This window comes from Dermacentor albipictus, chromosome 3, assembly GCF_038994185.2.
Source record: "Dermacentor albipictus isolate Rhodes 1998 colony chromosome 3, USDA_Dalb.pri_finalv2, whole genome shotgun sequence".
Classification (NCBI taxonomy): Eukaryota; Metazoa; Arthropoda; class Arachnida; order Ixodida; family Ixodidae; genus Dermacentor; species Dermacentor albipictus.
The window spans coordinates 176,338,377-176,352,803 of record NC_091823.1 but is presented as its reverse complement, the minus strand read 5'-3'; the positions used below and the strand labels follow the sequence as shown (position 1 = coordinate 176,352,803).

Sequence of the window (14,427 nt, the reverse complement as noted above, 5' to 3'; positions counted from 1 at the left end):
GTTCCATTTCTCAACACACAGGTGAGAAATAGAGCAAGAAAGCCCCCTGGTTTTGCTCAGATCACACAATAATGTCGTAAAATGGCTTCATATAGAGAGGGGAAAAATACTGATAATAACAAGATAGTTAAAAAGAAGCAAATAATATCATAGTTAGTTTGGAAGCTAAATCATCGCTGAAACAGGAATACAATCAATATAACATAATGAGGTCTTGCAGCTTGTGCTAATAAAATATCAGTATAAAACTGACACTTTTTCCACGAGAACTTATACTGCAGTTTGAGAGTAGCGAATGTTAAAATTTTCCTCAGGCATGGTAAAATTGCTTGCTTTGTTTATGCGGTTATTCCCTTTTACAGGGGCAATAAAGTGCAAGAATTGCTTGCTGTAGATAATCGTCGTAAGACGAACTGTGCTTCCTCTAGTACTCCTCGTAGTGAAATATTTCTGCTTAGGTTGCAGCTTGGCAGCAGTTTTAAGAAAACCGCACATGTACTGCAGCGACAATTTTGGGTAATAAAGTACGCGATACTCATAAGTAACATCTATACGAATAGCATTCTATTGCACGAAACTATTTTAAGGTTGATATATCGCATCTCAACGCACCCAGAAATCCACTCATTCGCCAAGTCTAGCAAAGACGACGTAAAGATCTCAAAACGAATAAATCTCTACAAAATTTTCCCAGCACACCTACAGTTAAGCGCCTGCGTTACCTTGTATAAGGACTGAGCTCAAGATTGGGAATGTATTTCTCCGTAAAGTGTTTTTCTTGTCCATTCTAGCAACGCACAATACTAACCAATAAGTCACCTGTTTGTCCCAAAATCCCGTAAATTTTTGCCAATTAGGATACTGCCTTCGACCTCGAAGTTAACAGAAACGCACACCTCTGATGACAAAATGAAAGTACTCAGAAAGGTGCTAATAATTCCACGTATTTATGAATATTTGGAGAAACGGTTTCTGAAGCGCATTTGCTACCAGCGTTTTGCATTGCGCCAGCGAATAGTTTCAGGAAACGACGGCTCGCAGTGATGGTGGCGCCGCTTCGTGTGCAAAACACTCACCTGATTTCAAGCTTCGCAACGTTTGGCCCCCGAAGTGTGCCGCCACTCGCCCGCCGGAGCCAACATCAGAACGTGGCGCCATAACTTTTGAAACTGTAGCCCTCTCTATGGAGACTTACCAGGAAGCTTTAGGTTGGGGTAAACTCTACTTCGCTATTTAAACGCAGGTTCTCATTGCACCTCAAGCACAGCTTTAAGCAAAGGCGGTCTTTCTGGACGACCTCTGAACCGTCTTGAGTAAACATTGCTTCAAATAGAAAAGAAAGCTGAATTCTACCCACTATTGTGTCAAGAACTTTATATTTAGCACCTCCCTCAAATTTAACTCCAAGTGCCGAGAGTCCATACAGAAAGAACGATGAATACGTTGATTATTACAAGGGTTTTGCCCAAACTGCGCGACATGATTTCGCCAACTGAGCGATGTCATAATATTTGCGAACTGCGACTTGACCACAATATTTTATTATTCTTAGCAGTGGGTGCTGGAAGGGGGGGGGGCCATGCGCGAGTACATTTGTTAAGATTTTCTCGGGTGCTAAAATATTACGTAGCACTACACCGCACTCACGTGTACTCGCAGAGGGCGTGCGTATTGACGAAACGAACGTTTACCTATGGAATGTTTATGAAGCACTCTCGTGCGACTTTTTCGCACTGGCCAAGAAACAGGCTGCGGCCATAAATCTGACACGTTGGTAAAAGTGGACGTCTTTGTTTGGCACTAGACCGTCCGCGTGTAGAAGTTGATACTGTCAATGCGCGCTGACAACGGAAACACCCCTGTCAACAAAGCATTTCTCTAGATGACTTCGGGCCAAGCATGCGGTGATGCGAAACGAGTTAGGCTGCAAGAATTTGCGTAGTAACCAAAGGCAAGATCGGGTACCAATAATTTGGCGGGCAGAAGACGACAGAACTTCTAGTTCATCGCATTCGGCATATCGGGAGAGGCAAAAAAGACAATTCATGCATGTTCTGACATTTTGCGTCATACTTTAGACGTAGCAAGCACAGATTAAGCTAAGCGAGCGTATCCTAGAATGCTGCCTCCGCGACTTCATTGAAAAGATTGTCAAATCTCGTGTAATACATGTGATTTCTCAAAGCAATATTCAAGAAAGCACTGGCGCAAACGAAAGCGGAGCCTGTCCTTCTCACGCGCAGTAGATATGAACATGGGCTCCAATTAGTGCATCTTCGCCCTACATGAGCACATTACGCACAAACACTTTAAAGCGCCAATGCTAGGGGCTCGCGGTGCTGCGAAAAGCTTCCATGCACGTCCTTGACTTTCACGATCTTCAGAGAGCTAGGCAACATGAAAGTAAACTGATTGACATTTATATTACGCTAGAGTCCTGCCTAGAGTCCTGTCTGCGCCCTCATTTAAATAATTATTGTAACCTTCAGACAGGAAGTGAGGGAATCCGGAATACGTGGCACATGGCGCAGATGGTGAATATAAAATATTTGGCTACGCCATAGGGACGGCACAAATTACGGAACCCCTCCCAGCCACAAGTTTCGATGCCCCGCTTGAAGACATATGCGAATCCAGATACCTGAACGGCGGTTTCATAATGACAAACCATAAACTACGTGTGCTCAGACATTCCAAGGATTCGATACGTATGATCGTCGGCGATACGTGATACATGGGCACAGGCATGAGGGAGTTTTCTCTTTAAAGGGGCACTTAACCGCCCCTGGAGCTTAGTGAAATAACATACTCGGTGGGTAGCCTACGCTGCTTTGAACATCACAGTCAAGTTTTGCTGTCGTACGCTGTGCATGGAGCTTGCAAGCGGATCGTGAAGTCACCTTTCCGTCAAGCACTCCTTTCAAGCGAAAGCCCTATCTTCGCTCTCTTCTAGACGCACTATTTGGTCATCGGACGCACTATTCCGTCATTCCCTTAGGCGACTGCTATATGCCGATAGCTGACATGAAGCTGCGGTCGGCTACAGGATGCAAATACCGAGGCTGCGGCGGGGTGCTATCACGAGTCCACTGGCTAAGCGCACTGCGGCTCGCTGAGGACAACCACGTTTTGCTTATGTTTAGCGCGTCGTAGGCATCAAAGGCAGAAGTCGTGGCGTCTACGTTAAGATCCAAAATGAAATTTGAACTGCGGGCCACGGTGACATTTAGAAGGCGGAGCGTTGTGGGCACGCCCCTCTGCGCCCTAGTCTTCGCCGTGAATGGCATTGAAGCAGGAACGGGAGCACAGCTAAGGGCCTGTTTGATGATCAGTAACACCCGCTCCTGCTGAACGCAGTGAAGTCCTTTTTGCGGCAAAGTATTTCTGAAATAACCTATTGTCACGTCAAGTGCTTTTCTGCACTTGGATAAAAAGTGGTTCAGGGCCCCTTTAAGAAAGGATCGCCGCAGACGAAATGCAAGTCTTTAGAAACGTCGACGCGACAGGTGTCTAACGTCCTTCACGATTGTAAGCGGCCGTACGCACTGAATTCGCGCAGCAGAATACGACGAGTGTGGATTCTCCGAACGCGATGCCATCAGACACTAATAAAAGCTGGAACAGCCCTCACCTGAAGCATGTTCTCCATGCAGTTGACGACGATGTCGGCTACAGATCCTCCAATCACTACCTGTAATATTTGAAAAGCACAAATAAAATTGCATGAAAGTTTAGTAACAAACAAGAAGCAAGGCGACCCTCATCACGCACTGGTTGGGACGAGGTTCCTATACAACAGCAATAATTATTATACTCGTTGACATGCGATAATTGTAGTAAGTGTTTTAGTAGTTCACTTATGCTACATAATGAAAGTAAATGCAAGAAAAGTGAGTATGCGTGCATATTTGAGCAACGTCATGCCTACAAAGCTACGAGAGCCCGACATTTCTCACGTAAACGCGCTGTTAAATGCCCGAGTCTTTCAGAAATCTACGAAGATCACGAAGAACACGCAAAAATAGATGTACAGTCAACCGCAAAAGTTTACGGGATGCAGGATCTGACAAGAAGCTGAATTCTCGCGAAGCATGGTCACACAGCCTCGAATTAAATGTTGCAGCATGTAGTAGCCTTCGCCACCAAACAGGGATTCATTAAATACGAAGTGTCATGGCTCAACACTGCAGGAATTCACATTTGAAGGAGAAACCGCATCCTGTAAACTTTCGCTGATGACTGTACACTTGATGGCGAAGCTTTCAAAAAACCCTTACGTTCATAAAGTGCTGTTCATGTAACACATGGTGTTATCAATGGGGCAGGTTGACACATCGCTTGAAACGCAGGCTGGCGTAATTTCACACCCGAAAAAAGAAAGCGACATCACGCTTGCGTGCTGCCGCATGCAAGCGATAAAATCATATACACTGTAGTGCTCACGCACACACGCGTGGGCATATCTTTAGTCGCTCGCAATAAACGACAAAATATATGCTCACAAAACATGCATTCACAGTTTTCCAAAATGCATCTGCCAAGTGGGATGAAACCAGCCACACGTCTGTCTCGAAACCAACAAAAAAGCCCACAACTGACGTTTCGTCTAAACAAGCGGCGGAAAGCTTCTCGCTCCAAAAAAGGATGAGCCTTCATCTGTAGTACATATCTGTACTGCGCAGGACATCGATATAATAGAGTGAGTGTTGCTGTTGGCGCGTTTGTGGCTCTTTCGGTGTGAAAATGGCTCATGTAAATCAGGTAAATGTAAACCGCCTCAGGTAAATCACTTATATAATAGCCACCAGAAAATTCTTTTACCTTTTTCCGTTTAAACGTTAGCTCAGCCAGACAAAAAGAAGACGAGTTGCGAATGCTTTTTTATTCATTTTCCTTTAAACTCCATTTAATCATGCTCACTGAGAATTCGTTTAGGTGAAGCGCTGAGGTATATCAGCTTGATGGCTACTATGGCTTCTTCCTGGACTGAGCGAGCAGGCGGGGTGGTGGACTGGTAATTTTGGCAAAACATGAACTGAAATACCATAGTATTCTAGAGCTTTCTACCGTCACTAAGGATTTAGAATACCTTTGCTTATTAACAAACTGTCACGTTTGCTGTGTAATGAATCACCCGCCTAATGCGCATATGGTTCGCTTTCTTGACTGCGTTGATAAGCTGTTGAAGTTTATAACTGGAAACAACTACAAGGCAATCATAGGAGGTGATATCAACATCGATTTATTAAAACTCTCTGCGGATCAGGCAACCTACTTGAGCACTGTGGAATAAGATGATCATACCACTTTAACAAATTTCGCAACGCGTATTACCGCCCTGACAGAATCACTCATTGATGTCTTTATTACCATTCTAAATACAGACGGTGCTTTATTGGAAGTATTGCATTCCGCTATCAGTGACCATTTTCCCATTTATTTACTCGTTCAAGAAACAGGCACATCAACAAGCCCTAAATCAGCTTGGATAGTAACAATCCAGAATATCCCATCTTTACACCTTGGGTGCCATTTTTGACGAGTTAAAAATGAAACATTGGAGGAACTAACGCGTTGCAAAACAGCCCATAAGGCTGACGAGGCATTTATTTCTACGTTCAGACGTATTTATGATCAGTGATTCACCAAACTTTCCACTATAAGAAGGCGAAGGCCGTAAGCCATGGATAACTTGTGAGTGTCTGAGTATAATAATTAAAGGAAAAACAAAATTATGCAAAAAAATTCTTAAGACAATGTCAATCACGAACCAAGACAAATTTAAGCCGTCCAGCAATAAAGAACACCTTTTCTGGGGAGTGAAAGAAGAAGGTCTTTATACGTTCTATTTTAGCAGCAAAGCAAGATATGTTTCGTAGGCTAAATCAATTAGCCTACGCTACCGCCGATGGCTGTTGTCATAATTGAAGGTCATCGTTAGAAGATAAAGAGCTTGCAGAAAAGTTCAATAAATTCGTTAAGAATGCCGCTAGCAATGGCTAAAGCGACTGCTGTGCTGCGTACATTAATAGAAACAGCCACGGCATATAAGGCCAGCAGATGAAATTGAAATGCGGGACATTAAAGGGCAGTTCTTTTTAGCCATATTACTATATTGTTATTTTAAAATTGCATTGACAGTCCTGTCACCATTAGGGTGGTTCAATTCGTTTAGAATATCATGAATAATTTTAATAACCGATAACCGAGATACCAAAACCGAAACGGGCAGCGGCTTCGTGTGACGTTACCATGAGTCGATGACGTAAGATCTTACGCTATCACAAAGTAAACACGCGCAACGCGTGCTGAACAGGCAGCACATGTAGCGCTATATATATCTATATATATGTAATGTGTGTGTGTGTGTGTGTTCGGCTATTGACGAAGTCTGTAGGATCAGTGTTGTAAGAATGTATGTTTTGTACAACTGCTTTTTTATGCTTAGTTCTTTCCTCATTTATTGCTGTGTAGACATAACTGAGCGTTTGCGCTTCCTGTATGCCACCTAAAAGGAAGGCTCAGGTTTTCTCCAAGGGAATTTGCCACGTTTTACGTAGGAAATCCCCCATCTTGGTAGTGTAAACAAATAAACAAAAGTAAGAGAACTGGGCCATGATACTGCCTGTTTAAAATTAAAACTTAAATTATGGGGTTGTGTGTGCTAAAACTAGGATCTGATTATGAGGCAGGCCGTAGATAGGGACTGCGGAAATTTGGACCAGCTGGGGTTCTTTAACGGGCACCTAAACATAAGTACACACGTGTTTTCGCATTTCCCCCATTTCACCCCCATCTAAATGTGGGTGCCGTGGCTGGAATTCGATGCCGTGACCTCGTGCTTAGCAGCTCAACGCCACATAATCTTGCTTGCTTGCGGAAACAGACTAGAAAGCGTTGCTCGCTCACAGATGTCTTTTTCATTGTAGCCTGTTTTACTGCTAAACATTCTAGAATGAATGGAATAAAATTAAGTTTCAGCTCACGTGAAATAAAGCACAGACGTTACAAGCGCTGCAAGGACTGCTCATAATGTAGTACGTGTATACGATTAATACGGACGATATTGTGATAGTTAAAATAAAGTTAATAATTATAATTGCCATTGTGCTTATTTCGAGACTTGTAACCTTAATTTCTTGCAACTAACGAGTTTATCTTCCAAGATTAGGATTAATTTTCTTCTGAAGTAAGGTTTATAGTGGGAAATAATTATGCTGCATTCCTCACTCTCTCCCATATACGCTCTTCAAATGCAACCGTGGCGTCGATTTTTATCTCAGTTCGCTGGTGGCAGCACTCCGTCCCAAGCTTTGCGACCTACGTTAATAGACTCTGCTGAAGTGTTTTTTGTCCGGTCGCCACATTGGGAATGCATTGCCTCAAGAGCGTAGCTGCTGTAATCCAGTCACCGCTTCAGACGACAATTCGGCGAACATCACCAAACTTCCGACTTGTGGGTGGGATGGCATGGATGGGCCGGGAATGATTATTGCGATAGAAAATATGCGCACGCTCGAAGCGTGTTTGCGTCGTCAACGCTGGCGTCACGGTACCGTCCCAGTATCGACGCAGACGCGCAGCGCGGTGGTTTAGTACTGAACCACCAGGCGCATAATGCTTGTAGTGCATGTGGCTTCAAAAGTGCCTCAGTGTTTGGGAAGACTTTAGTCACGCTGTCCGGAAAAAAGTGCCTCTCCTCTTGAATTACACGAAAGGAAAACGGCCAAGCAAACGCCTAAAACACGCGTACACCTAAAAAATCATAAGGCAATTGTACACTCACACATACAGATGGGACTACAATACGCAGCAACCTGTCCTACAGAGTGCCGCTGCGCATTAAAATGACGGGGAATGACGTGCACATGATAAGCCCACTCGAACACACATCGACGGCTCGTTTGGACATAAAACATTTTCCGTGGTCTTGGTTAACTGTACAAGCATCACACACAATACGGACGATTTAGCTTCTATGTATGCAACTGTGCAGCCGCACGTTGTACTAGGCACCGAGTCCTGGTTAGATTAGAGTAATGCCAGCAGCCAAGTATTGCCAGCAGTGTTTACTGTATACCGTGAAGACGGAAACCGGCATGGTGGAGGCGTTTTTATTTTATTGCAAATGGCTTTTTTATTGCAAAAGGGAAGTACTTTATTTTGGCAGTGACGTGAAATCAGTCTGGAGTCAAGTGCATTCCTCAAAGGGGTATAAGCTAGTATTTGGATCCGTCTGCCGCCCACTCGATAGTAATTAAACCCTAATATATAAATAACCTTGCTGACATTTTATCAGTGCTCTCTGATACTGGTCTTCAAAGCAGAGATTTTAACCTCGCTGGCATAACCTGGACAACTGAGGGCGCAACAACAAATCACTAATCAATAAAATTTTCGCGAACTAATTACGTTAAACAATTTCACCCAATATGTATTCGTTCCTACTAGACCACAGCCTACATTAGGTCTTGTCCTTTGTAACCACCCATACACTGAGACCAAAGTCTCCACGTAACCTTGACCTCAGTCGCATTGACGCGGTCACTACAAATAGAAGCAGTTCAGTGGTTCCGATACGGGTGCAACTACCACGGTGCATAATCTCGTACGAGAAAGGGAATTTTGACACTATCCAGGCAGAGAGAGAGAGAGAGATGAAGAGGAAAGGCAGGGAGGTCAACCAGATATCAGTCTCCGGTTTGCTACCCTACACTGGGGATGGGACACAGGGGTTACAACGAGGACAGAGAGGAAACCGTAAAAAAAGACAAATAATACGCACACACGGAGACACCCACACACAGAAAAGTCGTTCCAGTTAAAGACGTTCACAAAGGCTGGTAGATCGCAAAAAGCGCAATAGCGCTTGCACGGCCTTCTTCTGTGACGTTAGATCCTTTCAATGGCGTAGAATTCTTTTTTGAGATTGCGATTAGTCCTCCAGCTGGTCAAGTTCGCGGCGAAGGCGTTCCCTCTGTGAACTGTACTGCGGGCAGGCGCACAAAATATGGCCACTCGCTTCGTCATGGCCGCAGTGGTCACAAGTTGCGGTGTCGGTCATCCCTATGCGGAACGCATAAGCTTTGGTAAAGGCAACGCTCAACCAGAGTCGATACAAAAGCGTGGCGTCTCCACGCCGAAGCTGTGATGGCACTCGAAGACTTAATTTGGGATCAAGGAAGTACAGTCGAGAATTTCTTAAGTGTGGCTCATTCCAGTGTGACGTGGTGCACTGCCGAGCAAGCAGGTGGAGCTTCCGTGCTTCGTCAGTTCTAGAAAGTGGAATTGGTACGTGGTGCTCCTCAGTATGGGCTGAACGGGCAGCTTGATCGGCCCGTTCATTGCCGTTAATGCCGCAGTGACTTGGAAGCTATTGGAAAGTTATTTTATGGCCTGCATCAGTTATACGGTGTAACGTCTCTGTAATGTGAAATATTAGCTGTTCGTGAGGTCCTTGTCGTAAAGGTGACAGTAGAGACTGCAGTGCCGCCTTTGAATAGCAGAATATCTTCCACTTGTGTGGCAGTTCATCACCAATGTAATGAAAGGCAGTAAAAAGTGCTGCGAGCTCTGTTGCCGTCATTGTAGTCGGGTGAATCGTCTTAAATTTGATTGTAGTAACTTTAGCTGGTATATCGATTACCGACGCGGAGCTGTTGGGCAGGACAGATTCATCAGTGTAGATATGCGTAGAGTCAGGTAGTTCTTGTAAAATATAGTAGCGTCAGCTGCTTAAGGGCTGGTGATGATAGATTAGCTTTTTTCGTGATGCCAGGTATTGTGAGGTATTGTGAGCTGGAGTGAAACAAACTGGCAACGATTCACCATGTGCGGTTACCGTTTGGCTGAAAGATGTGTGTGGTCTGTCCGCTGGTAGAGAGTATAAGTAGTGACGAGGAGTCCTGGCTAAAATGCCTTATATGGGTTCTGAGCATATGAATTTCAATGTGGGTCTTGACAAAGTGGTTTGTAGCGATTGCTATCGTAGCCACTGTTGACGCGCTCTGAGGTAGGCCTAGACAGATCCGGAGCGCTTGGGCCTGAACAGTTTGTATTGTGCATAGATTCGTTTTACCTGTTGTTTATTGCTGGCAAGCTCTATCGCAGCAAACCTAGAAAAAGCACCTTGTACAGTTGAAGCATGGCACTTGTCGGCATTTCCGAAGTCTTGCCAGTGAAAAACTTGAACAGGTGGCAGATGCCTGTCAACAGTTTTTTCGCGTATGATACGTGAGGGCTCCATGACAAGTCCCTGCCGATTATGACAACTAGAAACTTGTATGATCGAACATGTGGTATTATTTGGCTATTTATTATTACGCTGTAGTTTGTCATCGGTGTGCCCGTAAATGGCACTGGTGGCATTTCTCAGAAGAAATTTCCAGGTCTCGATTACGGAGGTAGATAGCAGTTAGGGTGGCAGCTCTGAATTCACACTCGCAACTGTAGGCGTGTACTGCAGACGTCCATATGCAGATGTTATCCGCGTACATTGATAGCCTGACTGTGCTTGGCACATGCTCAAGGAGAGCAATTAGGCTTAGATTAAATAACACAGGGCTAAGTATGCCAACCTGGGGGAACATTATAGCTACGGTAGCTATAATGTAGAGAAGTGTGACCTTCCTTGGTGCTTACAAAAGAGGATCGCATGGAGAGATAGCTTCGTATCCATTGAAACATCCGACCACCCATTCCTAGGATAGCTTCATACGTAACGTTGTCATGCGCCCCTTTGACATCGAGGAACAAAGATACGCAGAGACGCTTACGCAATTTCTTATGTTGAATATAGGTGACCAGGCCGACGACGTTATCGACCGATGATCGACCACGTCGAAAGCCCGCCATGGCATCCGGGTAGGTGTTGTGGTACTCCAAGTGCCATTCCAGGCGCCCTAGGACCATCCTCTCCAGTAGGTTGCCCACCCAGCTTGCCAAAGTGATCGGGCGATATGATGAGACTTCCACGGCATCTTGCCAGGCTTCAGCAGTGGAACAAGGCGACTTGTGTTGCAGCTTGTTGGTAGCGTGCCATCTCGCCAAGATTCATTGTACAGTTCAAGGAGAACACCTCTCGCTCGCTCCGCCAGGTGACATGGAGCTCGGTGGGAAATTCCATCAGGTCCTGGCGCTGATGTACGGCCACACAAAGCTAATGCTGCCTTAAGTTTGTGGATAGAGAATGGTAGATCCATGTGGTGATCACGTGGTGGCGGAAAAATACTCGAAGGAGATGTAATGTTGGGAGCTGTGAGTTGGCCGGATAATCTGGTGCAGAAATTCTCTGCCACGTCAATCTCCGATCTATTTTGAGAGAGGGAAAGAGCCTGTAATGGGAACCGCTGTACGGGGAGTGTCCAGGGACCACGCACTGTTCGCCATAGTTGCCATAAAGGGTTGCGTGGATCTAGCGACTCACAGAAGGCATTCCAAAGTTGCGATTCGAGCTTGTCTAACCTGCGCTTGATCTTCTTTTGCGTGCGTCTGGCGGTCCGTAAATCGTCCTTTGTCTTCGTACGTTGGTATCTTCGTTCAGCACGTCGTAGGATTGCTTGAAGTTGTTCTAGTTCAAATCAAATTCAAATTCCGATCAAATTCCGTCAGTGTCGAAGAGCATGTGAGATTGCGCATAGTGTCTTGCACCTCGCTCTTTATTGCCTCTTCCAAATCGAAAGATGGATTGGCGTCGCAGGGTTCTTCCAAGATAGACTGAAATTTTGGATCGTATCCCGTGTTGCGGAAGGGGGCAATCCTCTGATCTTGAATTACGTGGGAATATGGTCGCCCCCGCGCGTCTCTATGTCCGCAAACCACCCAGAACGTCTGACAAGGCTTCGTGAGACAAAAGCAAAATCAAGACAGCTGCTGTATGTGGAACCGCGTATAAACGTAAGAATTCCATCATTCAGCAGCCAAAGTTCACTACTGGAGGCTAAGGATACCATGCAGAGCTCTGCCTCTCCCGTTCATCTTCGAACCTCCCCATAGTGTATGATGGGCGTTGAAATCTCCAATAATGACCCAAAGATCGGGAGTTGGGGAAAGGATGTTTCTTAGACTTGTGACCAAATCGACTTGACCAAGATAGGTAGGCGCCCACAAAAGGAAAGGCAAAATAATTTTCCTTACTGTTAGACATATGTATTGATTATCGTCATTGGGCGGCACAGGCTGATCAATGTAACTGAGGTCACGGCGAATGAACACCAAAACCTTACTGTTTTTACCAACAGTTGACGACATAAACGATTCGTATCCAGAAAGCCTGATCGTGTTCGATAAGTTTGGCTCGCGAAGGACGATAATGGGAAACATATTGGCATACACAAAACGACATAAATCCAAAATGCGCGCTCTAAGTCCACGGGCATTTGACTGAAAAATAGCTGCTTGTCGGTCCTAATCCCTGAAAGACAGTGGCTGAGGAGCCATCATCTACTCAAGAGTTGCCAGCACCGGCCTCAGAGCCTCCATTAGTTGAAGCGCACTTCTGGCAAATGGTGTGTGCATGTTGTTTAGCAACATGTGGTTGGCTTTCATTAAAGGCCTAATAAGAGCTATCTGTTATGTGTTCTATCTTGTAGCTACCTTGTTCTTTCTTGTTCTATCTTGTTCTACCTGTAGCTATCTTGTTCATCTGTTTTCCGTGACTCCTCGGATGCAGCATCTTGCTGTACTGGGGGCGGCTTCTTCTGTGGCTCTTTTTGCAGCCGTGTAAGCGGAAGCGGCGGCCATTCCTTTGTAGAGAGAGATCTGGCAGTTTCCTCCCTTCGAATATCGGTGTTTGGAGTACTGGAAACTTACGCTGATGGTGCTGCTTGGCGAGTTGAATTTCTTGAAAAGTTAATCTTGTCCGTCCTGAACTACTTCGATGGTCACGTTGTCTTCGTCGCACTTTCACAGCGGCCTCTTTGTGGGTAGAGTTGCCTTTCCCCATTTGTTTATGAATGGTGGTCTCTTTCTTGATCTGGGGACAGTCTTTGGAAGAGGCACAGTGTTCACCCTGATAGTTAGGACACTTCAACGTGGTTGCACTGCAGTTGTCTGAATGAGGTTCGGCTCATCGAGGTCACACGGTGGAATTTCTGCAAACACCGTCACATGACCAATCTTCCGAAAATTGAAGCATTGCATTGTTGTTGGAATTAATGGTCGAACCTGGTGGCAAAAATAGCCAACTTTCACGTAGAATGGAAGACAGTCACCTTTGAACGTTATCCTCACACAACGTGTGTTACCGAGATTACCAACATGCACAATGACGTTGTGTTCACTTGCTGGTTTTATGAGAACTGGGAGGTCTGCGTTAGATATTTCATTGTCAATATCATAGATGACTCCTGCTATCGTGACCCCATTCGCTGGCCCAATGGAAGGGACCTTGATGTTACCCAGTTGCGTTACCTGTTGTAGTATGTTCAGCGCGCTCGGGTTCATCGCATCGACTACCAGGATATTTCGCCTAGTGTTTATGCTGACATCCTTGATCTCGTTCGGCACGGTGGTTTTTATATATACAGAGAGTTCTTGCCTGTTGAGGATGCGTAGGTTGTCAGTAGCATTCTGTGGCACAAACAGGTTGTAGTGAGGCCATCGTTGAGGCGCAGTTCTCATGGTATACGAGCTCGACGTCGAAGACGCGTTTAGAATTCTTCCTTTGGTCTTGCGGTACTGGACAAGTCGAACGCTTCCTTCCTAGGACTCGTCACCTGATGTGGAGTACAGCTCTGTGTCCACGCTATCACTCGATGTATTTCCTCGCTTCCTCGAACCGATGGCCGTGAGTGAACGGGCACCGTGAGGGTCCTCGGGGTGGTGTATATCCATGAATGCGATGTAGGGGGCGGTAGACCCAACAAGTGTAGTGAGAAGTCCAGAAAAGCACAAGGACGGGCGGGATGTGTTCCACACGAGAAGCATTTCGTCTTCCTTTTCTCATCCAGGCAGAAGTATCATACTTGTCAGCATTCTGGCGTCCCTATAGTGTTGCAGAGAATTTATGATCCACCCTTCTCAACAAATTATTAGAACTATTCGAGAAAAGTATGTCCCTATGTAATTCCTGCGCCAAAATAAAAAAAAAACATGAATCGTTATTGAATTCTGAAGTGCGTAGGTTGTTACAGAGAGCTAGAAGCGCGTATAAGAATGCTGCAATATTAGCACTTCGCTCAACCGCCAACACTTAACGGATGCAAACTGTATTCAAAAAGTAGGAATCCAGAAAAACAAAGCAATTATTTTTTGCTTGAATAAACACAACCCTGAACAGAAATCCCTAAAGCTTCCTGGAAATACACAAAAACAACTAGAACGGATCAAATTTCAGTTCTCGCTCTTAAATCGAATGGAACTGCTGAAACGAGAGACGCTAAAAAGATTAAGATATTTAAATATATATATTAAATCGATGTTCCCTGA

The 14,427-nt window shown here is 45.1% G+C and overlaps 1 protein-coding gene across 1 annotated transcript in view; it reads right to left on the bottom strand.

The window, feature by feature from the left end:
- LOC135900526 (uncharacterized) overlaps nucleotides 1–14,427 on the bottom strand; it is a 1,275,659-nt gene that overhangs the window by 1,086,820 nt on the left and 174,412 nt on the right. The window contains exon 12 of the mRNA XM_070536290.1: nucleotides 3,632–3,691. Coding sequence (XP_070392391.1) covers nucleotides 3,632–3,691 — 60 coding nt within the window. The remainder of the gene's footprint in view (nucleotides 1–3,631; nucleotides 3,692–14,427) is intronic.